At 37.4% G+C, this 23,587-nt stretch overlaps 1 protein-coding gene across 1 annotated transcript in view; it reads left to right on the top strand.

Annotated features, from left to right (window-relative positions):
- LOC122494681 (sperm flagellar protein 2-like) overlaps window positions 1–23,587 on the top strand; it is a 189,668-nt gene that overhangs the window by 82,492 nt on the left and 83,589 nt on the right. The window contains exons 17-21 of the mRNA XM_043600038.1: window positions 5,933–6,041; window positions 8,523–8,680; window positions 11,550–11,714; window positions 15,193–15,267; window positions 20,780–20,928. Of these exons, the coding sequence (XP_043455973.1) occupies window positions 5,933–6,041; window positions 8,523–8,680; window positions 11,550–11,714; window positions 15,193–15,267; window positions 20,780–20,928 (656 nt within the window). The remainder of the gene's footprint in view (window positions 1–5,932; window positions 6,042–8,522; window positions 8,681–11,549; window positions 11,715–15,192; window positions 15,268–20,779; window positions 20,929–23,587) is intronic.

The raw sequence follows: 23,587 nt of genomic DNA, 5'->3' as shown, positions 1-23,587 counted from the left end.
TAAATAAGATACATGTAAAACACTTAGGATAGTATCTGGCACATGTTAATAAACATGTAAAAAATACATCAGTAAGAATTATGAAAGACTTTGAAATGGACAAGAGATTATTGGGTATCCTTTCAGTAGAAAGCTAAGTATAGTCTTTTGAACCCCTTTGGACTATCTGCATCTATGGGAGTCTGTGCCTTTCATTGGCTTTGATTCAGATCTTCTATGACTCTGTAAATTATAGGAAACTGAGAGCAATTCAAACGATTCTTGTCCATAGGCATGCAAATGAATTTTAATCAATATATAATTAATTTCTAAACTTTTGAAGAGATTACAAGTATTAGATTTTCATCTATTAGTTTTCTAATTAGTTTTCATCTATTAGTTTCATCTATTAGTTTTTCATCTATTAACATGTATTTTAGCATTCCTGATTGTAGATAGTCTATTATCCAATTCTTATTTGAACTGATGTAACATCCTACTGGTTCTCTCATTAATTGAAGAGTTAAATAATGACATTTTACCTTTGTTTGAGAGTCTTGATTTTACCTTTATAAAAAAAATCCTTTAACAAATGATAATATTTATCTTTCTTTTATTACTGCTTTATTACTAATACAATGACATTCAGAGGTGGGAGAGACCTAAGGGATCATCTCTTTCCATGCTTTCATTTATAGATGGGAATTTAAAGCATGAGCACTTGACTTGTCCAAGGTCACATTCATCCTTATTTTGAGTTAGTGTAATTTTGAGGTCTTCTTTTATCATTTACCTAAATAAAATGACAAAACCACTAGATACTACTTTAGCTTTTGAGCACAGTAGTTTAAACTGGATCCTGTCTAGCAAATCTTAAAAGAGAGAACTTACTTCTATCCATGAAAGGGAGTAGGAGCAATGCTGACTGTAGTAATGACTCTGCTTGTCCAGCTAACTCCCCCTCCTGTTCAGGACATAGCTGAGATTGGCTGCCAGCACTGCCAATCCATGGCCCACTGGTGGCAGAACAGGACCCTGAACTCAAGATCAGTCTGACTTGAAAGTGGGTATGTCAAGTTGTTATAAAGTACACACACAGACCTGTCGGGGAGAAGGTCCCTGAAAGCTGAATATAACTCTACGAGAGCCACAGAAGGTTTGCCTGCCCTCTGGGGGCTCCAAAGGAAGCATATTGTGGTATGTTTCAGAAACAGAAGGAAATCAACTGGCAACAATTTTTCAAGAAGTCCAACTCAATCCAGTTGAGTTATATGAGTTATATCAAAATTATATGATGAGTGATTCTGGCAAATTTGTCAAAGCTGATGTTATCATCTAACTTGTTTAAGTCCTTGGGTGGCTCAGTTGAGCATCCGATTCTTGATCTTCGCTCAGGTCATGATCTTATAGTTCATAGGATCAAGCCCCGAGTCAGGCTCCACACTTGGGATTCTCTCTCTCCCGATATCTCTGCCCCTCCCCTACTCTCCTTCCCCTGGGTGCTCTCAAAACAAATAAATAAACTTAAAAAATAAAATAAATTGTTTAATTTCTTTATTCTTGACCCTTGACTTATAATTAGGCTTTAAAATGCCCTTTCTCCCCTACCACAGGGAGTACTTCTCCTTTATCAAATTTTATGCACATATACACATAAATAATCATATTTATATACCCTCAGAAATTAGTATTAAAGCACAGTGTGATTTTTCTTTTTACCATACATTTCTAACATTGCGTATTTCTTGGTCTGAAGTTAACTGAGCCCATTGTTGGGTTTAGGCCAACTAAACCGTTAAAACTAGTATGAAATCATTAACTTTATAATTCTTACTTATTTTGGTCAGAATTGAGTATGCTAAATATGTCCACAACTTTGAAAATCAATCTGCAGCTTTCATATTTTAAAGTATTTCAGTTGATAAAAAATGTTATTCTTTCATATCTTAAGATTTTTCTAAAAAAAAATATTTTTCTTTCTTAAAATATAAGGTTCGAATGGTCTTTGAAATTTCCTCGTGTTAGTCAAAACCCCACTTAAACTGTTTAGACAGTTTTTTTTAGACAGTTACTTTTTCAGATAAAATTCTAACCTTCTACAATATTTTGTTCATTCACATATTCATTTTTTATTTATAGCATGATGCCAGACATTGTGCTAGGCACTGGATGTAGAGTAATAAAGAAGAAATGGATCCTACCTTCAAGGAATTTAGTGGACATTGTAGCTAAGGAACCAAGGGATTGCAGTCTAGAGTTGTGTGTCTAACATGGCAGCCACTAGCCACACATGCCATTTAAACTAATTAAAATTAACAAATTAAAAATTCAGTTCTTCAGTCACACTGGCTACGTTTTATGTACACATATGGCTAGTGGCTGCCATATCATACAGCAGTGGTGTAGAATGTTTCCATCATCTTAGAAAGTTCTGTTGGATAGCACTGGTCTAGAGTGAAGGGAGCTAAAATGGCACCACTAATAAACATTTATCTAAGATTTATAATTTGCCAGGAACTGATAATAAACAAATGAAAGGCAAGTCCCTATCCTCAAGTAGTTGACAATATAGTGTAAGAAGAAGCAAAAGTAAGCTGATTATATAATATAGTTAGTTGTGTGTTATAATAGGTGTGCCCAGCATGAGAAGAGGTTGACCAGTCCAAGAAAGGGAGAGAGGTACAGAGAAACACATCACAAATCTTGGCAAGTGAGTGTGGTCCATCTAGACAACAGCAAGTACCTCAGTAGGGCTGAGAGGCAGCAAGGTATGGAAGAGGGGCAGAAATGGGCCTGCAGAGTAGGCATGGGCCAGCCAAAACTTTTGCCCCAAGTTAAGGTGTTTGAACATTTTCCTGAAGCCATGTCAAGTCACTGAATGATATTGAAGCTGAGATTTATGCAATCAGATATGCTTTTTATAATGTCCATTCTGGCTCAGGGTGGAGTATGCATTGGAAGGGAGTAAGATTGGAAACAAAAAGCAAATGAGAAAACTCTTATCCTCTGAAAAACAGCAGAGGCATTACAACAGCTGGGAGGGGCAAGATGGGAATGGTCACCTTCAAGTGGTATTTAGGAGGCCAACTACAGAATTCAGTGATCAGTGAGGACAGGAGACATGCCACAGGGAGAACAGGATGACCACAAGTTTCTGACCCACACAGTTTTGATTGATGATACCATTTACTTAGAGAATATGAAAAGAAATACATAGAGATTCTTTAGGGAAACGTTGAGTTTGAAGTGCGTTTGGGACTTTTCAGCTAAGATGTTCATAGAACAGTTCTCCAAATGGGGCTAGATGTCAGGAAGGAAGCATGCGCTAAAGTTAAGGATTTGAAGGTGCAAGGTATCACCTAGGAGTAAAAATGTACTTTAAAGAGAGATCCATGATGACCCCCAGAAAACATCAGAGTTTTCTGGGAAGAGCAAAGGAAGAAGTGTTTAGAAGCAGCAGCTAGAGAGGAAGAAGGCCAGGGAAAGTAGTGTCTCATAAGCCAAGACAGATTTTTCGAAATAAAATTGTACTATTTTTATCCCAGACCAGTAGGGGCTGGGGTCCTGAAGTCCAGGCTGGGGTATGGGAGCCCAGTCTCCAAGGTCAGGTTCAGCATGCTGTCCTGCAATGTTTCAGTCTATGGAGAAGCCTGAAGAACAACATCACAAGGAAGCAGCCCATAGCCAAAGCCAGGTGGGCCCAAAGGCTGAGCATCAGTCCAGCCAAGGCTGAACGGAGAGGAATGCCCCAGCCTCAAAGCCAACAGGGAGACCTAAGGATAGGGAAACAGGCAGTTTAGGAGCATAAGACTGTGTCAGAATGGAAGATGAAGTGGCGGCTTGGGCTTCCAGCCAGTGCTTTGGTCTCTTGTCCAGGCTGAGTGGGAGCGGCAGTGTTCATAATATGAAGAGAGGTATAGAGAAGTTTTGAGTGCAGGCTCTGGATCGTTAACGTCCATGACTAATAGTAACTGGGAAGAAACAGGAGGGGCTTCCAGGGCTGATAATGTTTGTTCATTGCTCTGGGTACTGTTTCCAGTTCGTGAGGTCACTGAGCTATATATTCATGTATGCATTCTTTTTGTCAGGTATAATTCAACAAAGTTTGAAAATTAAAAACAAGTCCAGAGCCTGGAGTCAGATTGACTGGAGTCAAACCCCTTCTTTGTCATTTATAAGCTGTGCAATTACAGAATCACAATCTTGCTTTACAAGTTATGTTGTAAAAACAAGATAACATGTAAAAGTATTTAAGAATTGTATGCTGAATTTTACCTATAAATACAACAGAGAAAGCAAGTAAGATAAGGACTGAAACATATGCATTGGCCTTGATGGGTTTTGGTGACTGGAATGAGAGCTGTTTCAATGGAGTAGGAGATTGGGAAGGATGGTCTGGGGTGGATTGAGGCATGAATGGGAGGTGAGGAGGTAGAGAGCCTGAGTGAAGATAACTCTCAAGAAACTTATCTCAAATTATGTATGTATGTATGTATGTATGTATGTATGTATGTATCTATCCATCCATCCATCCATCCATCCATCCATCCATTCTATCTATCAGCTTATTTTTAAGCCAAGTAATTAGTGAGATTACAAATTAAAAAATTGTGTATTTTTCTTCAAAGATGTCTACTGGTGCAAGTGTAGACTTGGAAAGAGAGATAAATATCATCTGAGGCTGGTGTAGCGAAAGGACACAAATTGAATTTGTTAGATGAGGGAGAGAAGCTGAAGTGTTCAACCATTCAACTCAGCTTTGCTAGAAAATAAAGTGAAGTCAGGATAATGCTGGTAAATTTGGGGGAAAGGGTGTAGGAATTTAGGGACTGGATGAATGTTGGAGAGATTCATCATATATGGGAGTGCTAGAAAGAAACAGTTGGAGTGTAGGACATTAAGATTGCAGGGATGGAGCCATTCAAGGTCCAGGATGTGGACACGGTCTTGGAAAGAGTGCCAGAAGTGGAGAGAAGGGGAAGGGACCAGTGCCAGGGTGGAGTTTGGGAAGAGGAATGCTGATCGATGTGCTGAAGGCCTTGACAAATTTGAGATAGTGACCATGACATGGTGCATGATAGCACCTCCTGAGAAGAACTCCCACACTCTTCTTCCATCACTCATCACTGGTGTCAGTAATCTTTTGGTTTTATAAATAACCTAAAATCATTATTCTGTATTCTAAATCACTTCATCTTTTTCTATCCTGAATGTAGATGGAGAAAAATTGATTGCTATATCCTGTGGGGGTCCTCCATTTTCCTGAATACTATTAGTTCAGTTCTTCTGTGTTCTCTTGCATTGATTAAATTCCTTTTAGTCTAGTTCAAGACTGTCTTTTCTCTTTATGATTTTCCATTTATTCTAAGTTCATGAGTGTTTTGGACTTGTACCACTAACCCCAAATAGGACTCAATCAGAGCTGTTGAGGATGTTTTTGGTTTTGGTCACTTGTGGTCAGTTCTTTTATGTCTATTCTCTAAGGAAAGATCATAAAATCTAGAAAGAAATGTAATTTACTTTATTGGATTGTAGCATAATAGGGACAAATAATTTTTACACATATTTGACTTTATGGCCACCCTGTTATTTCATTCTTAATCTTTACACCAGAGTGTTGATTTTCTAATTGTTTTTTTTCCTAGTGTATTATTCATGATGGCCCATTACTTTACATTCTAACCTCTTCAGAGTCAATCCTGAAATCCTCTACATTGAAACTACAGCTCCTCTTTAATGTTATATCGTATTTTGTTTTCCTCAATTTTGAAGAAAAATTTGAATTTTGATCCCAAAACTATACTCTTTCTTTTCATGTTGTTAAACATTTTTATTAGTATTGGGCCAATGGCATGATCATATCTATTTGACTTTCTTGCATCAGTACATTTTAGCAGAGCTACTGCAACTTTGCTTTAGCAAATTATCTAATTAACTAATTTTTATATCATAGCTGAAGCATTTTCAAGTGAAACACCTCATGAAGAAATCACTCAACAGGTAGCTGCTGAAAACCAGGATATGGATAAAGACCAGAATTTAAGAGATCAGATTCAGCACAGGTTAGTTTAAAACTCAACGTCCTGGGGCTCCTGGGTGGTTCACTCTGTTAAGCCACCTACTTTTGATTTTGGCTCAGGTCATGATCTCATAATTCGTGAAATTGAGCCCCATATCACGCTCTGTGCTGACAGCACAGAACCTGCATGGGATTCTCTCTCTCCCTCTCTCTCTCTCTCTCTCTCTCTGCCCTTCCCCCACTGGTGCACAGAGTGCTCATGCATGCACACTCTTTCTCTTTCTAAATAAGTAAATAAACTTTGAAAAAATAAATAAATAAAACTCAATGCCCTACTTCCTATTTTTTGCCCTTTGAGTGGACTGACACCCAGTCACTTCAAAATGATCAGATCTAGGAAAAAAAATGTATTTTCCAGCATTCATTCATTTTACTTTTACAAGTAAAAAAAAAAAAACTAAATAGCTTTGATGTTAAGTGAAATATTCATGTGCTAGATTTAATATTCAGAGCATAAGTCATCATAAACTAGGAAGAGGAGAATCAAATCAGGCAACACTACCTTCTATGGTTCATTATATGGAATCCTAGTTTAACCCTCATTCAGCAAATGCCAGTTGCAGGTCATGATATTTGAAAGAGCTAGGTATCAGACCACAGAGTGTAATTTAAAACTATTTCCATTTTGCTAAAATGCTGTTATACAAAAAGAAACAAACAAAAACACCCATTCTCTTGGTCATGTGCAGTGTGTTCATTGGGAAAGAAAACTTAGACAATTTTATGAAACCCAGAGAAGTCTAAAAATATGATGTGAGCCAGAGAAAAGTAATCTATTCTCAAGGAAGACAAAGTTTCAAAAATCATTCCAAGATTATTTGTGAGTCAAGCAAGTAAGTCAGAGCTATCTACAGTTAAATATTTCTTTGATTTCTGTCTGTAAGAGAAAAATAGATGACCTCAGCTGGTAGCTACCAAGAGAAGTGTGTTCAGAGTTAACTCTATGATGAATGCAGGTGATCTTTCTTTAGATTTTCCTTAGTGGAACAAAATTACACTAAATGGTGGCATTTTCAAATTTTCTTTTACTCTTTCATATACAATAAAACCTACATTTGTGAGCATAATTCTTCCGGAACATGCTTGTAATCCAAAGCACTTGTATATCAAAGCAAATTTCCCCATAAGAAATAATGGAAACTCAAATAATTTGTTTCACAACCCAAAAATATTCATAGAAAAATATTACAATACTGGAATGTAATATAATATAAAATAATAAAGAAAATACAAGATATAAAGAAAAATAAATTAACCTGCACTTGCCTTTGAAGACATTCATGGCTGGTGTGAGGGAGGTGAGAGAGGAGGGTTATGGTGTAGGACAACTTTCAGTATCACTAGTGGAATTACTGCTATCTATTGGCTCAATGAAATCTTTTTATTTTCATGCAACTTTAACAAGGAACCCACCCAATGACATTTGCTTTTGCCTCCTTTTGAGGATTTCACGGAAATGTGACACTACATTGTCATTAAAGAGATTCGTTGCTCGCACTGCTGCAGCCTTATTCAGGTGGCGCTTTTCTACAAAATTTTGCACTGTTTCCCACCTTTTACACATCTCCCTAATCTCATTTTCCCCTCCTCCTTTGCAGATGAGATGCAGACATAGACTTCTTACAAAATCTTACAGTTTCTGCCACTTGCACACTTCATTGGTCCTTCTCAATGATTTCCTTCTTAACTTCTACCATAGTCATCTCCTTCTTACCACCTTTCTTTTCAACCTTTTTCTGCATGGGGGCCATTGTATATGTCCACACAGATGTTGACTATAGTAGAGTATTAATAAATTCTTGTTGTATACTATATTTAATGTAACTGGCAATAAGGCAGAAGAGAAAACGGTCTATATCTGCAGGCAGCCTTACGCAGAAAAAAGCAAGGCATTCCTAAGCTTACTCTTGAATGTAAAAGCAAAGAACTGTCCATAGGTGCTTTGAAGCAACAAAAAACACACTAATGCCAATTGTGGGCACCCTCTAATGTTCTGAAAAGTCTCTGATTTCTGCCAAACACCATGGCCTGAGACCAAGCATCTGAGCATGGGAGATGATCACCCACGGTCCTTCAGAGAGAAAGAGAGAGAGAGAAGAACCATTGGCTCAATTGTGATCATGTGACATTCAGCCTCACATACTACTCCTATTGCAGGACATCGCTCATTTATCAAGTTAAAAATAAATTTAAAAAAATAAAAGAAATATTTGCTTGTCTTGTGGAACACTTGCAGAACAACTTACCCGCAATCCAAGGTTTTACTGCATTTCAAAAAATATGGCTTGACTGTATTAAATAATTTCTTCTTCAAAGTAAATAATTTCTTAGAGTTGCTTTTTCAGTTTTAACTATATCGGTAGCTTATTTTTTTTTTCATTATACATGTCAGGTAAATCATGCATAATGTTACCCAAATATTTTAATTGGTATATGATATTCATACAGTATTTTTATTTTGCAGAATTATAGGCTTCTTGGACAACTGGCCTTTATTGGAGCAATGGTTTACAGAACCAGAAAATATTTTGATAAAAATCAATGCTGAAGTAGATAAAGAATCTTTATGCCAAAAAGTAAAAGAAATGTTTATGACTGAAGTAATGAAAAAAGAGAATAAAGGTAATTACATTTCTTTATAATTTTGAACATATATAACTAAATGTGTGGTTTTAATGAGTTTAGGAGAAAATGAAAATGTGATTGCAGAGTTCTGTCTTTTATTTGAGTAGTACCGTCTGCAAGTATCTTCTGATTTTAACTCTCTGCTGCAGATATTTCTAAAATAAGACATTTTTCTGTTTTAATTTAATCAAAAGAAGTAATCTCACTGAAAACACTGTTTTCATGTGGAAAAAAAAATAGCTGAGTTAAAATGAAGAATGTTATAGAGAATGGTGCAGATGGCAATGTTAGCCTCAGGACTTTAACCCTCCTTTTAGGATGTAAATTCTGGGCAGTTCATTTAAAATTATTAAAATTGGTGAATTTACTGATTATTAGCTACTTATGTTAAGCCTTCTTCTGGAATACATCTCATTACATTAAACCATCCTGACCTCTTTCCTCCTTCATTCAACCAAAAATAATTGCCCCCTAACTTTTCATAGTATCATTGAAACGTATTACTGAAAGGGATCTTAGGCCAATACACTGCCAAAGCCAGACTTCAGTGGGGAATTTTATCTTTGCAAAATGATTTGAGAAATAAATCTTTCCCTTTTGTTTATCAGGCACCTCTAATTGGGGCGCCTGGGTGGCTTGGTGAGTTAAGCATCCGACTTCAGCTCAGGTCATGATCTCACAGTGAGTTCCAGCCTGGAGCCTGCTTCTGATTCTTTGTCTCCCTCTCTCTCTGTCCCTCCTGTGCTTGCTCTCTGTCTCTGTCTCTCTTTCAAAAATAGTAAACATTAAAAGAAAAAAGGCACCCCTAATTGTATTGACAACTGCAGTTTCTTGGTGTAATAAAAATGGCCAAAGTTAATAATACCACAAAGATTCTAAAGCTGCCTTGATAGAAGGCTCTCTCCTGTCACTACATTTAAGACCTAATCGGGGCGCCTGGGTGGCGCAGTCGGCTAAGCGTCCGACTTCAGCCAGGTCACGATCTCGCGGTCCGTGAGTTCGAGCCCCGCGTCGGGCTCTGGGCTGATGGCTCAGAGCCTGGAGCCTGTTTCCGATTCTGTGTCTCCCTCTCTCTCTGCCCCTCCCCCGTTCATGCTCTGTCTCTCTCTGTCCCAAAAATAAATAAACGTTGAAAAAAAAAATTAAAAAAAAAAAAGACCTAATCACCATAATGTATCAATTAACTGACACCAAAATAGTACCTAGGTATAAGCCATGAAAATGTTTAGATTTTCACTTAGCCAAAATTACAGTAAAGGTTTCCTGAAACAGTGACATTTTCAAATCTTCTCTTACTCTTTCATATATTTCAAAATATATGCCTCGATGGTATTAAACAATTTATTATTTAAGAGGCTGAACATGTTATTTGATAGAAATTAGGGTGGAGGACAGAGTAAACCTCCCAAAACAATCTTAGAGTCTTTGTTGGGAGGCAAAAACACCAATTTTAAGGTATAGCTTCAAACTTCTACAGGTTAGAAATTTGTTTTTGTCAGTCACTTCAACATTTTCCTCAAGATTTTACATTCTAACCACTGAATATGTTAACAAACATAACTGCTACTTATTTGCATTCCTACTGGTTAAGCACTTTAACAACTATTTTATCATTAAAACCATAAACACTGACTGACCCCAGCCCAGTACTCTGAATTAAACATCCTGATTAATTTAAGAAAATAAAAAATAAAAGGATACGGTACTTCCATATATATTCTGAGGTGAAAAATGACTATAGTGTACTATTAAATAGGAAAAAGCTGGTATATATAAAATTGTCCCGTTTTTAAATGTTTGCTTATTTTTGAGAGAGAGAGCATGCAGGGAGGGACAAGGAGAGAGGGAGACAGAGGATCTCTCAAGCAGGCTCCGTGCTGACAGCAGAAGGCCGGATGTAGGGCGAGAACCGGTGAGTTCGGGACCTGCACCAAAGTCAGACGTTGAGCCACCCACTGAGCCCCCCAGGCGCCCCTGCTCCATTTAAAACTTAAAAAGCTGCCCCACAGCACTCCCGATCCTGTTTATTCTTCTGTTTATTTTCTCCACAGCACTTAACCACCTCTCAACCCCTTGTATAAATTATTCATCAGGCTTATGGTTTGCTTCCCATCACTAAAATGCAAGCCTCACAAGGCAGTGATTTTTCCCTTTTGTTTTAATGATCCATCTCTGGCAACCAGAACTGTGCCTGCTATTGATTTTACTACTACTAATTTTATTAGCAGGAGTGGTGGGAGTTTTATCTTATTGTTATGACCCTTCCTTTACTTCAAGGCACAATTGAAGTTCAATAAAATAGTCGCTGCATGAATTAATGAACTGCTAAGAAGACTTAAGTGCAATGCACCATTCTAAGTGCTCTGTGTGTATTTACTCCCAGAAATCAGTGCGGTGAGGTGAAGTCTGTTTCCTCCACGCCCACAAGACCTCTGTCACACTGCTCTTCACCTTCTCTTCATGCTTTCTTCACTTTGGTTTTCCACTGGGAATTTTGAAATAATCCTTTATTTTCCTATTCCACTACATTAGCTACATCTAGGTTGTCACTTTTACATTTGGCACCCCTCAATAAGCCTTTCTACCTGCTATACACAGGCACACACACACACACCCACACCATCATCATCATCATCCTCCTCTCCATCACCATAAAAGGCAAAGAAAATAGCATGTCTAACTAGGCAGAGAAGGCTTCAAATCCTAGTTTTAAGGACTGGATGATTTAAAGGAGAGCCTTAAAACATGAATTGAGCCTTAAATCATCAAGGGGGATTTTATATTAATTTAGGCTTATCTTGGTTCAAGTGAAATAGCGGGTGTCTAGAGTCTCTACTAAAAGTTCATTCTTATCATCTTTTTGAAGTTAAAAAGAAATTAGAAGAGAAGGAAGCTGAGAAAAAGGAAGAAGTTCCCCTGGCTGAGCCTCCACCCCCACCTCCCCCTCCACCTGAGCCAGAAAAAGAGAAGGAGACCCATCCTCAGCGTGAGCATTCAAAAACTCCTGCTGCAAAAGGGAAACCACCATCAGGTGATTGACAGAATAATTTATAATCCTCTGCCAGTTTCTTATTTTCACTTAGATAAGAATTATAAATAACAGTACCAATGCATTCACTCAGAGTTAGACTTTAAGCAACTTCAATAGTATGAAACCAAGTGATGACTCAGATGAAAGTGGAAAAGCCCTTAGTAGCTATGGTTGTCACAAAGCCCAGGTACTTTACTGTGTAGGAGGGAGTCTGAGGTCCTCATACCCAGTTCTCGATTAGAAGAAGACCACAGATGAGAATAGGGAGGGCACAGAGAATAACCAGAAAGAACTTAGAGCAGATCAAAAGTTCAGACATCTGTTTGCTGAACCATAGACTTATGTTTTTGTAGAGTGAGAACATCTTCAGAAAATGAGTTAGTAAAGCCAGTTACTCACAAGAATAAGGGGAAAAAATCAACAGACTTCATCAGAGACTAGAATTCATATGTGACTTAATCATTAGTGTGAATTTATGTGACAATAAATGGATAGAAACAAGCACCTGGCATCTCAGTAACGTATATGTTTGAATTTATAGCATACATGGGTAAAGCGTTTGTTTTGGCTTAAGTTCTTTCTAGATCCCGAAACACTAAGGACTATTAACTTCAGTGGTAGAGGATAAATATAATGACCAAAGTGAAGTGCTTAACTGTTGCACTGCATGACATTGGTAGAATGTTAGTATCAGTTTGGTGCTGTGTATAGGAGACAAATGTGGTCCTTGTTTCTAGTTGTAGCTTTGTGAAGCAGCTGGTTGTGCATTAAGGCTACCTAGGAATCCTTGATCTTGTGTGTTAGGATTGTATTTCTAAACTCCAGATCTTTCTGCCTCATGGAGAGATTTGAGATGGACGTGAAATTTTTAAGTTGAATTTATTTATGTTAAACAAATAAATTCGAAGACTTAAGTAACATATATTATGGTCTATTAAAGACCACTGTGTTCCAATAAAATGGGGCTTGACTAAAGGCAAAATACACAAATTCTAAAGAAATGTTTTGTATCATAGGAGCAATAAAGCACAAAGCCATAAATTAACTATACACCCTTTTCTCACTGCCTCATTAGGAATAAAAAAAAATCAGAGGTCTGGAGGAAAGATGGAAATCTTTAAAATGATGTTTAGAACCAGGGAAGACAGTTATGACAGTGGCTCAAGTAAGCCTAGTGTTATCTAATATAGTCCTTTAACCCATGACCATGGCTCTCCCCACCACGACCTCCCCCTTGGTCTGCTCACAATCTGGAGGATCTAGGTATTTGAACCATTCCCTGAAACCAATCTCTAGTGGTTCTGGTTAGAACCCAGTTCAGTCTTTAAGTTTCTGAAGTTTGCTCACGATTTTAAAATTGTATTCTTGAATACTGTGCATTGAAGGAATAATAAAGCTTTGTTGCTTAAAAGAGTGCTTGCGTCTGTCTCTTTTTTTCACCAAGGACAGGCCTAATGTCTGATCTTTAAAAACGTATCCAAGTGTTAATCTCCAGAGGCCTAATTACTGCCTTCCAACAACAACGAGTTATTTTATGGAGTTATCGGAGAGAGATCTCAGAGCTTGAGGGCACTGATGGGTCAGTAGAGGGAGGCAGAGAAACCAAAACTGACCTCTGCCCTTACAGCTCAGGGAGGCTTAGTTCAGCAATTTTAGGGGGAAAGTTTCTGGCAGGTTTGTTTATTTCTATGTAAATAATTTACAGTTTGTTTTTTCAAATGAAAGCATTTTCAGAAATGAAAGCCCAAGGCTTCTGAACATGCCCAGCTTAAATACCCAACTATGATCTTTAGAAGTTGAGATGAAAAAAGGAATTATTTACAAAAATCAATCAATCAATCAATCAGGATGGAAATAGAGTAAAGAGGGAGGCCAGTGCGCTGAGTACTAATAGTCATTTTGTCCCTGTATAATTCTACATTGTATATAGTTCTGCATTTTATATCTGCTTCAAATGTGCTAGGGATTAAATTTGAAAGAGTTCACAGTTACGTTCCATTAAAAGGGTTTATTACTAAATCCACTACCAAACTTCAGAATTTAATCTAAAACCAAAGTTATCAATGTGACAGAATACAATAGTACGATATCCATGCTGCTATTGAAAATATTTTTTGAGATTTCAGAATATATTTTGGAACTGATTTAAAAAATCAGAAGAAATTAGACTTGCCCACAGTGCCTTATAAATTCAGTGTCCTTTACAAATTCAGGTATCTCTATTTTTAACTTCTTTTCTCTGATGCCTTGTTTAGTACTCGTTTACAATTAGCTAAATAGTCGGTTACCCAAAGTATTGTTATTAAAGGAATTAGGAGCTTATCTAGACTTTATTGTTATGATGATGATGATGATGATGATGATGATGTTTATTTCTGAAAAAGCAACTAATTCAGTTTGGATTTTGTTTATTGTTTATTTATTTTTTGAGTTTGGTGGTCAGCTATGTAGATGTTTAAAAGTCCTTTTACAGAGGTTAACAACGTTTCAGAGTTAATCCTTCCCTATTTATTCTTATTTCTATGAATCCCTTATTTCTTTCTTATTTCTATGAATCCTTCCCTATTCCCTTCTTATTTCTATGAAATCTTGGTTGATGAATCTGAGAAGTAAATGTGATATGTGCTATGCATTTACACATTCTTATAATTATCACTTCTGAATGTAGATAATAGGTCATACAGTGTGTCTCCATCATAGGTATTTAAACTGCCCCATATGTCCATCCTTCCAATGAAGAATAAACTGTAGCCCAGGGCAAAAGGTAGGTAATGATTGAAATTGTTTGGTGAATAATGTGGCATGTAGAGAACTTTTTCAAAGAACTAATTTATTGTTTGGAACACCTTATTGACCTTTAAATCATCAGTTTCCCATTTTCCCCCTTTCAGTATAATTTTTAACTAGAGTCCAAGGAATCCAAGATAAATATACACAAATCATTCTTTACATGACAAGTTATAGCCAGTGTAAAATGGAAATGTACAAGTCACAAGGCAACCAAGTGTGCGGGCTCAGGAAAAGTTCAAGGATGCACCATCTCAAGTCACTGTGGTTATTCAGCCCTTCCTCAAATTGTTTTTGTGTCATTCTTATTACAGATTTGGCTGTCTTATTTTATAAGGATCATTTAGTTGAAATAAATCAACATAGAGCCATATGCTTCAAATGGACTTGTAACTAACTTTTAACACTCTGCAGCCATGTTGCCTCAAAGAGTTTACAATCAAATCCACTGCCAAATATTGATATTGAACTTAGGACTGAACTGCTCAGCGTGACAAAATAGAATAGCACTATAAGGGCTGTCATTCCAGTTTTAATCCATTCTGTCTTCAGATTAATTTTAGCTCACCACAAAGACCTCACAAAAATAACTATTTATCTGTGAGAAATAACACTTGATTGCTTACAAATAATCTAGCCCGGGATAGTAAAGAAAATCATCAATAACTTTTATGTCTTGAATTTTGTTTAGAGCCCTTGCATGGTAAGCAAGACTCTCCTCAAGAAGGAAAAGGGAAGAAAGGTGAAACTTCACTCAAAAGAAAAGGTACCGCAGATAAAGATAGACATGGTTCAATATGATTCTGCCTTTTATAACTGCCTCAATGAAAAGAGCCAGATTTGTATAGTAGAACACATACTATACTTCTCTTGGGCATTTGTAAACTAGAAGCTGTTACCAAAGAATATAACATCAATATTGCTATAGTTTGGATTTTAGCACAGGTCTTGCTGAGAAAAGTGATGCTTGTGGGAAATAATTTAGAGATATCTAATATACAGAACATCCATTCATCATAGAAATTATCAGTATTATCCTTGAGTTAAGCTATGCCTTCAGAAAGCTCTATGCTGAACCCTGTTTTCTTGGGCTCCCATCAAATTGCCTTCACTGATAACGCGCGGTACAAAGTCCTCAACTCCCTTCACAATACAGCATAGCAGTGGAGGTGAAACTTTCCTTATACCAATAACAACCTGCCATTTTATGTTCTGAGGGGATGATATGCCTACTACATCATTTAATGGCCCCTATATGAAATTCTAGTAAAGAAATTTCACACATTTCATTCAGAATCAAGGGACAGGAAAATCTTTCTTCCTCTGAGTGCTTAGATAATTAGCACATCTAAATGATAGTATTGGGGCGCCTGGGTGGCGCAGTCGGTTAAGCGTCCGACTTCAGCCAGGTCACGATCTCGCGGTTCATGAGTTCGAGCCCCACATCAGGCTCTGGGCTGATGGCTCAGAGCCTGGAGCCTGTTTCTGATTCTGTGTCTCCCTCTCTCTCTGCCCCTCCCCCATTCATGCTCTGCCTCTCTCTGTCCCAAAAATAAATAAACGTTGAAAAAAAAATCTTTTAAATGATAGTATTTCCTCTCTTGGCCGTCCAAAAGTTCACAGAGTGGCTGTACCTGTGCGAGGGTACCAGGATCTCAATATCTGCTTTCTAATTCCTCTCCCCATTTTTTCCTTCCACTTTAAGTTGTCCTTGTCCTGATCCTAATTTCATTTAATTTTTTTCTATTTTGTTTTAACTATTTCTGTGAAATAAAGGGGATATAGCTTTTTTATGTAATTGATAGTTGGTAGAAAAAAATCCTATTAGGCTCTTGAAAGCATATTAGTTAGATTTATGTTGAGGAGCTATAACAACAAATCGAACGTTGAGATGCAGTTATAAATATATACAGTTGACATTTTCAGAGTATATTCAAATAGGGGTGTCATGAAGTGTGTACCTTTGTTTAATTTTTTATTACAAATTGCCAATGCAGTTGCAAGCCAAAAAGTATGCAAGTTCACAAAATAATGGGCTGCAAAGGATCTTTATTTTGCCATTTAAAAATACATAACCAAAAAAAAGAGGTTAGAATGGGAGAGAGCCAAAGCATAAGAGACTGTTAAAAACTGAGAACAAACTGAGGGTTGATGGGGGGTGGGAGGGAGGAGAGGGTGGGTGATGGGTATTGAGGAGGGCACCTTTTGGGATGAGCACTGGGTGTTGTATGGAAACCAATTTGTCAATAAATTTCATTAAAAAAAAAGGAAAAAAAAATAAAAATAAAAATACATAACCAAGATCCCCAAAGAGAATCTCACCCTTTTCCGATTATGTAACAAGATATATAACTGGAGCCACCTGGTCAGTTAACACTGAGATGTAAATTTTAGCTAAAATGTTAAGGGCTATAAGGGCTATAATTTATGCTACCCATTTACATAATTTCCACATTTACATTATTTATTCCTTGCTTTCTCATGATCAACAAAAACAAATGAAGGATCATCATAGAATTTTCAAAAATATAAATTAAATATACTATGCACATTAGTTACCAAATCAAGTTAAACATAATAATGTACATACTTTAAGAGCATCCTTAGTTAAAAGCATACACACTCCAAACAAACCATAAGCAAATACAAGTTCAACCAGTAAAATATATACACTGGAGTCATGCAGTTAGTTCAATTTAAGTAACTAAGAACTTTCAAACATTTTTTGCTTTTATTTTACTGAATTTCTATTGTGTTTAATAATATTTGAAATAGGTGAACTTGCAATCATGATTTAGAAGTCTTTCTGTTACTTAGAAATGCTGTTTTTCAGGATGTATAAGAGGATTTCCTTCATTAAAAGGAAATATGATTTTAATTCTTAGTATTTGAAATTAATATTGGTGGTGAACACTAGGGACTGATTATCTGTTTATCTCAGGTCATTTGATACCATTATATTGAAATCATCTCTTATGGTGTAAGAAGCTATCTCTTTCTTCTGTCTTCAAACTTATCTGTATTTCCTGCTATTGACATCTTTGACTCATTTCTGTTCTTCTCTGCATATCAGGTCAATCTTTACCCTTCTTCTCCCGGAATCTTGACACTAAATTGCCATTCACAAGTGTATTTTGGTGTTCTCAAAGTATTTCTTACTCTCTTCAACTCATCTGCCATTGTCCCACGTTATAGCTACATAGAACAACAGCTTTTTCAACCCTATGACCTTACCTAACAGTTGTTAATTAGGGGCTAAATGAAGAAAGTTTTCCATAATCAACCACTTTCAGAAAATGCTGAGTTACGCCAAATTAAAAAGGTTTTAATTGCAGGACTTAAAAAAAATACATCAACACGCATCTCTAAGGGAGTTGGAGATACAATATGTAATATCCAAAAATATTTTGGCTGCAGAATTCTCTTACAAGGGTATGCATTGGAACCAGAGTTTTATGAAACAAACATTGGGGAATAGTGTTGTCTTTAACTCCACTGGCCTTCCCATGTATTGGTATTGGCATTGATCCACTGCCTGCCTTCTGACTTGACTTATATTTGTAGGTGCTACCAGGCCACTTAGCAATAAATGTGATGTCAGTGTTAGAAACTTCAGTCACATTTAACTGAAAGGACATGGAAAAACAGAGGGAAGAAGATAAAAGGCTAATGAAATTGTAATACCTAGCTCTATCCGCTGGGGCAGTGGCACTTGAAGTGTGGTCCCGGGACCAGTAGCATCCACATCACCTGAGAACTTACTGAAAATACAAATACTTAACCAGACCTGCTGAATCTATAACTCCTGCAGGGGCCCAGCAATTTTGTGTTTTAATAAGCCCTCTGGGGACTTCTGATGATCGCTACAATTGGAGAACCATTAAACTGGAGCCCAAGGCTGATTGCTCTCTGATAGTCATTAAATATCAGAGACATTCAATTATTTCTAATGTATTATTTCTATGTCCCATTCCTCAAAATATTTAAATTGGTTTACAATTTAGAAAAAGAAACATAAATACACACTACTTCTCTTTCAACATAGAATGGCTACACTGAGGACTAAATGATCCAACTTTCAAGTGAAAGCAGGTCTCTCATTAGAAACTGAAGTTTCCATATGATTGGGTGAATGGTACTAAAAAACAAATGCCCCCTGTTACATTTAAGATACCAATAGATTTTGTTCAAAATTGACATCCATTTCTATTCCCTATGGCATCGATACGTTTTTACTCATTCACATTTTATTTTTCCCTTTAGAATTTTCACTGTTAAAAAATAGATAAAAGTTAAATGGAATCAAAGCAAAATGGCCCCCAAATGCTTCCTGGTTCTTAGTTTTCACTGAATGATCATGATATTTAAGAAAATAAGAAAAAAAGAAACTCATTCCAGTCTCACATTTACAATTGCAAAGTTCTTAGAGAAATCCATCTGAAGGTAGCTATACTGTTAGCACTTTTAATTCACAAGAAATTCAGGTCAAATAATGAAAAATCATCATATTGAAATATATATCAAATTATAAACATTGTTGGTTATTGCCTGAACAAAGATTTTCTTAGTTTGTTTTTTTTTCTAATTTAAAAATGTCTAGATTCAACTTCAGACTGGAATAATGGACAATATTTTTTATAAAGTTTTTGTATTTACTTTTGAGTGAGACAGTGAGCAGGGGAGGGGCAGAGAGAGAGGGAGAGAGAGGGAATCCCAAGCAGGCTCCACACTGTCAGCTCAGAGCCCAATGTGGCGCTTGAACTCACAAACAGTGAGATCATGACCTGAGCTGAAATCAAGAGTCGCACGCTTAACCGACTGAGTAACCCAGGTGCCCCTAATGGATACTATTTTTAAATATATATAACTGAAGTCATCTAAACTGTCCATAAGACATAATTGCAATTTCCCTTCTACTTGTAATCAATATATTTTTAACCAGAATTAAAGTTTAAGATGTATTTATTTTTCTAAACAGCATTATCATTAAATAATACTCAATAAGGAAATATAGTTTGGGAAATAAAGTGTTCCCAAATCTATAGACATCTATAAACTGCATCTAAAATTTCAATAATTATTCTGAAGGTAAGTGTAATTTAAACTGACTGAATTTCTAAACCATAATAACCTTGATCTTTCAAGGAAATATTAGGCTTTCTGAGTTAAGCTACTTTGATCAATCACAGAACCTTTCAGACCGTAAGAGTGCCACACCACTCAACTGGTCTAGATTCCCTTCTTCATGCTTTTGGGGGAAGTGAAGCATATGCCCTTTCTGGATTCAGAACTGAACATTAGGCTTCATTTTTTTCCTCTTCTTTTTCCTCCTCCACCTTCTCCTTGTCCTTCCTCTCTCTTTCCTTTCTCTCCCCTTCTCTCTCTCATGCCTTAATTCAGCCAGGCGATGACACAGCAAGTACCTTCATCCATACTCCCTGACTATAGCAAGAAATAAAGTTTCCCACTCAGAAACCCTCTGTCTCATTCAGGGAATGTGGAGACATTAGGAAGCTGTAATACCCCACCTCCTTCCCCACATCCTTCACTGACTCCCACTGACTCTTCATAGCCTCCTTCCTCCCTGCTCCTCCCCTGAGCTTCAAAAAAACATCAAGAGCATCATTCATATTAGACTTACTTTCTTTCTCATTCTGAATGGAGAATTTAATTTTCCATTACTTGCAAATGTCAATGAAATGCATTTTACAATCTATACTTTGTAAGAACCATATGTTCATTATGAAATCAAGGAAAGAGATAAAAATAAAATGTCAAGTTGCTTTTCATAGCCAACTGGACAAAAGAAATTTAGTAGCTTAAACAAACTGTTACTGGAGGTGCCTGGGTAGCTCAGTTGGTTAAGCATCTGACTCTTCATTTTGGCTCAGGTCATGTTCTCACGGTCCATGGGATTGAGCTCCACTTTGGGCTCTGTGCTGACAGTGTGGAGCCTGCAAGGGATTCTCTGTGTCCCTCTCTCTCTGCCCCTCCCCTGCTTGTGCATGCACGCTCTTTCTCTCTCTCTTTCTCTCTCTCTTTCTCTCTCTCTTGCTCATTCTCAAAATAAATAAATAAACTAAAAAAAACTGTTAGTGGTATTATTGGTTAATTTGGAGGCTGTAGAGAATTGGGGTTTTGATTTTTGATTTGGTAAGGCTCCCCAAAATTGCTTAATGAATTTCATGAAGTCCACAGTAATGCTAGATTTATTCATCTACCAGAATCTGGTTCTGCTCATACAATTGTAGTGAAATGATATAATATGCACGTTTAAGGTTCTCCTAAAGGAAAATCACCAGGAGGGAAAGCATCGGTAAAGAAGTCACCTGCTGATTCTGCAGAGGTGTCACCTACTCCCATAGTGCCACCACCACCTAAGCCAGGATCAGAAGAATGGGTCTATGTGAATGAGCCAATTCCTGAGGTATGGCAGTTTAGATTCAAGCTAGTAGAAGCTAGTCTTTCTATTATTTACAGTAAGATTTACACCATTACTTGCACCATCTAGAAGGCCTTTCACAGCTGGTGATACATATACTCATCAAAAAGCAGAGGTGAATTTTTGAGACTACTCACTGAACTACACTGTATCCTCTACTTTTTCGAGTTTCTGAATCATACTTTGAACTGCTATTGAGTGCTGAAAGCAGAACAAATGGGTTCTGTAAGGACCAATTTTCTCCCCAGGGACAAGCAGAGATGCCGTTTCCTGGAAGAATGACTTTCTCAGAACACATACCCAGCAAATTACAGCCCTCCATCCATGTTCTCATGCAGACATTATAATGCTTTCAAATGAAGTTTAACCTCTGACTTTTTAGAAAGAGAAATTTTTAGAAGCTGACTAAACTAATGAAAGAACAGATAGCTATCTGGACTGAGAACTTTAAACAGGTACACCCATATGAGGCCAGGAGATACCCCCAGTGAGCCCTGGAAACTCCATTCAGTTCTTTGTTCTCTGACAACCGCAAAACCCAGTCTCCGCCTAGGCAAATCTGGTTGCTTCGATAGATGAATCATATCAAGAAAATCACCAAGAATGGTCTTTAACACTTTTTCAAAGACAAAGAGCTTTGTAAAAGGTGAAGCCCTTGTTTTCTACATTGCAATCTTCAGGGAATTCTGAGTGCCGACCATCTATGGTAGGAATCTGAGACACAATCGTGAATTTCAGTGGTTGTGGTGTTGATGTTATTATTGATCTTTCCTAGGGAAATGTCTTATCTTCCAGATCATATTATAAACTCTTTGAGAGAAGGTGGAAAATTGTATTCAATACAGAATCACACACGGTGTAGATTCTTGATAGAGTTCTAATGAATTAATTAATTAGCATTGATAAGGAAGTTAGAACAGAAAATATTTAAAGATGATAACATTAAATGATATAATTATGGATGTGTATAATATCACTCAGCCAAACAGAAGCTACTTTTTGAAATAAATATATTTAAAAACTCGTCATAGAATGAGGGTATAGAAGTGGTTGTTGGGAGGGACACCCGGCTCGCTCGGTGAAATAAGCGTCCAGCTCTTGCTCTCAGGGTCGAGAGTTCAAGCCCCATATTGGGATCCATGCTAGATGTGAAGCCTACTTAAAAATTAAGAGGTTGTTGGGAAAGAGATAAAATTAAAATGATCTTATTTGGGAGGGCTTGGGAGTAAGAGACAAAAATATTGAAATCTAATTCTTAACTCCAAACCTTGAAGCTCATGAGAGGGATAAATTCATAGAGGATAAGAAGGAAATAGAGGATAGAAATTAAAAAAAAATAAACATTAACATTGAGATATGGTACTGGCTTCCATGTAGATCTTCTAGCAGTCAGGGTTCTGGCAGAAAGCAGAATTATATTGGTAATTTAAGGAGAGTTAAATAAAAGGTCAAAAATAAGGGAACATACAAGGATTCGATTATTACTCCCAAGTAACGGGTAGCTGGGAGTCATATGGTCTGTAGCCCTGAGAATGTGAGGAAAGGGAGCAAATGCTTGGACCTCAAGAGGACCTCTGCATGGAGAGGGCTGTGGCCTTCAGCAGGGGGATGCAGCCATCCACAGTGACGCAGCAGAGAGGAGCAGGCAAATATGTAACCAGACCTCAGTTTCTTTCTGCTCTCACATATCTTTCCCAGGATGGGAGGACGAGGTTGTTTCTTGAAATAGTTCACATAAGTTAGCCTTCCAGGGCGCCGAGCAGCGTGAAGAATGAAGGACAGGAGGTTGGTCTGGAGAGACGATGGAAGATATGCAGCACAGAACTCTAGCTCTGGTAACCTAAGCGAAGCCGTGTGGAGAACACATTCTGCTACAACTAGAAGTAGTCTAGAGCCTAGAAACAAAGCCGCCACATGATCCACTTTAGTCCTTTTCCCATCCTAAACTTCTCACACATGGGCTGCAGAGCTTACCTGCCAAACAAGAAGAAAGACAGATGCCTAGTTAAATTTGAATTTCAGATTATCAATATACTTAGCTGGGCCTCCTATATTTTATCTGGTAAACCTGGTTTTAGGCCTTCCAAGGACTCCATATCTACCTACCTCAGTAGGCATGTGGACAGAGAGAGAAGAAGGGGGAGAAGGAGAATAGGGAGGAGGGAAGGTATATTGAGAGAGAGAGAGAGAGACAGAGAGAGAGAGAGAGACAGAGAGGTTGAGAGACTGAGAGAGACTGCTTTCATATCTGGCTCTCCCAGGTGGAGGCAGCAGCCAAGTTCCAGGACAGCCTGGGTCCTTCTCCCTTTGTCAGCCATAGGGGAGGTGCAGAGAGAACCAAGAAGGCAATCAGAGTGAGGAGCTTTTGCACTTTAGCTCCGGAAGCTTTGGTGCATATTTGCTTTGGCTACTGATTTCTTATTATGCTCAGTCTTATCCAATGAAAAGAAGACTATTTAATCGGAAAGTACAGATTTGAATATCTAGGCACATCATATAAGTTCAAGTCCCCAGACCCAGGAAAATTATATCCCAGAGACTGGAGGAACCTACAGACATGATATTATCAATAACCCATAGAAATCACAGAGGATATGGGAGATTCCAGAAGACCAGATGTAGGCAAATAACTAAATATTTAATA

Source organism: Prionailurus bengalensis, chromosome A1, assembly GCF_016509475.1.
Source record: "Prionailurus bengalensis isolate Pbe53 chromosome A1, Fcat_Pben_1.1_paternal_pri, whole genome shotgun sequence".
In the NCBI taxonomy this organism is placed as follows: domain Eukaryota; kingdom Metazoa; phylum Chordata; class Mammalia; order Carnivora; family Felidae; genus Prionailurus; species Prionailurus bengalensis.
Note: the sequence above shows the minus strand (reverse complement) of the source record. Positions and strands in the feature narration are given on the sequence as shown.